This window comes from Mandrillus leucophaeus, unplaced genomic scaffold (assembly GCF_000951045.1).
Source record: "Mandrillus leucophaeus isolate KB7577 unplaced genomic scaffold, Mleu.le_1.0 Scaffold18, whole genome shotgun sequence".
Taxonomy (NCBI): domain Eukaryota; kingdom Metazoa; phylum Chordata; class Mammalia; order Primates; family Cercopithecidae; genus Mandrillus; species Mandrillus leucophaeus.
This window is the reverse complement of record NW_012101809.1, coordinates 246,277-248,421: the sequence shown is the minus strand read 5'-3', so window position 1 is coordinate 248,421 and position 2,145 is coordinate 246,277. Positions and strand designations below refer to the sequence as shown.

At 45.8% G+C, this 2,145-nt stretch overlaps 1 protein-coding gene across 3 annotated transcripts in view; it reads right to left on the bottom strand.

The window, feature by feature from the left end:
* CNNM1 (cyclin and CBS domain divalent metal cation transport mediator 1) overlaps positions 1 to 2,145 on the bottom strand; it is a 74,198-nt gene that overhangs the window by 41,707 nt on the left and 30,346 nt on the right. For all 3 annotated transcript variants that reach the window (XM_011977372.1, XM_011977371.1, XM_011977373.1), the window contains exon 2: positions 1,167 to 1,310. In XM_011977372.1, the coding sequence (XP_011832762.1) occupies positions 1,167 to 1,310 (144 nt within the window). The remainder of the gene's footprint in view (positions 1 to 1,166; positions 1,311 to 2,145) is intronic.

The following is a 2,145-nucleotide window of genomic DNA, read 5'->3' as shown; positions in this document are numbered from 1 at the left end:
TTTTTTTTTTTTTTTTTTGAGACAGTCCTCCCAGGTTCCCATGGTGGAATGCAGTGGTACAATCTCAGCTGTCTGCAGCCAGGACCTCCCAGGCTCAAGGGATCCTCCCACCTTGGCCTCCCAAGTAGCTGGGACTACAGGCATACGCCACCACACCTGGCTAACTGTTATATTTTTTGTAGAGATGGGGTTTCACCATGTTGCCCAGGCTACACCTGAGAATTCTAAATCAAGAGTGGCAGGCAGACGTGGCATCAAAGCTTATGGCATCAAAGCTCTTTCTACCAGGAGCCAGTTTCTGAAAGGCTGCATCTCACAAACTAAGGACCGAAGTCTGAAATGAGTTATCTGCAAGGAAGGAAAGGATGGCTATTCCATGAGATTAAATTCTGAGGAGGAAACAATTCCTGGCCTAGGGACTCCCATGGACTTAGATAACATTCCAACCCTAGAGACAAAGCATGCCTTTGTAGTGTTTGCAAGCAAAGTTTTGATAAGGTTCAGTAACCCAAAGTATTCACATCTGCATAGAAAAGCCTATATTGTTCCTGAGTGAGGGAGTTAGGATGAGGAGCAGACCAGAAAGAAGGAAACAGAGACAAGAGCAGGGATTCTAGTGGCAGGGAAAGAACAGAAACCCAGGGTGGTGGGCTGAAAGGCATAAGAGGACAGGGAAGTGTGTAAGAAGGAATATTCAGTTTTTGGCTTAGGTTGTGAGTAGGCAATCTCATGACCGTCTCCACTGCTCACTGCTGTTCTGGTGTGAGTGGAACCCCTGTTGGGGTCTGCATCTAGGTGGATGAAGCAACCAAACAAGAACACGGGGGACACAAACAAGGGCAGAGAGGCCTCTGGGCACCATCCTGGGAACACTGTGTTTCCTGTAGTCCCTTTTCTACCCAAAGGCTGGGAGGTCTCCTTTTCATAGTCTTGGCTCAGTTCCTGAAGCCTCCCTCCTGATAAACACTTAGCTAGCATGTTCCCAGTGACTCAGAAGTGATTCCAGCTAGGGTATCTTGCCACAGCAGCACCTGGCATAAGTGGCTGACACACATCAGGGCACAGAGTTTGCCCTGACACCCTTTCTATAAATCAAACAAGGCCTTACCTGAGAGTCTTAGAGGGAAATAAGATGACCCTGGGAACAGCCAAGGCTGTGCACTTACTGTAGAGATCCGTTTCATCCAGGATCTCTGACTTGATGATCTCCTCTATGATATCCTCCAGTGTGACAATGCCCATCACCTCATAGAAAGGGTCTCCTTCTCCCTCATTATTCACCCGCTGGACAATGGCCAGATGAGATTTTCCTAGAGAACAAATGAAATCACAGTTAAGTATCAGGGACATCTTCATAGATCTTTCTTTGTGAGAAAAATGATACAAAGTTGCGTCTGACCAATCTCAGGACTGCACTCATCCCTGGACCTCCTTAAAATATGAAGTTTTTATGCAAGGGCTTATAAATGCAAACCTTATTCTTTTAAATTTGTGTTTCTATTTAGGGAAGTTACTGAATATACTCAAAACCAGTTGATTTTTTTTCTTTGAACTTTTACATATTAGCAAGTGTGTGTTAGCTGATATAATATATACAAATTGAAAGAGCAAGAATTTAGAGTCAGAATTATGGTAAAAGTCATTCTCCTCCCCTAAGCCCCCTTCCCCATTAACTATCCCAGTTACTATCCCTTGGCAAATCATTTAATCTCCACTGAATTACCATCTCTCATCTAGAATCAGGAAATAACGCCAGTGTGGTGATTTTAAAACATGGCTTTCGTGGTATGCCTCCCACGGAGAGGTGTGGTCTACAGCCCCTTCCCTTGAATCTGGGTGGGCTTGTGACTACTTCAACCAAAAGAGAATGTGAAATGAATGTCCATTATAAGATTTCTGAGGCTAGGTCATAAAAGCATGTGGCTTTTGCTGCAAGAACATTGTAAGAAGTCTGACTATTACCCTGAGGCCACCATAGTGGAGAGGCCACATGTAGGTGCTTAGGTGCCAGTCCCAGCTGAGCCCACCCTTCCAGCCTTCCCACCTAAGTGCCAGCAGCTTGGCGAAGAAGCCGTTTTGGAAGTGGATCTGCCAGTCTCAGCTGATCCAGCCCCTTGTCTCACTCACTCCCCAGGCAGCCTGCCT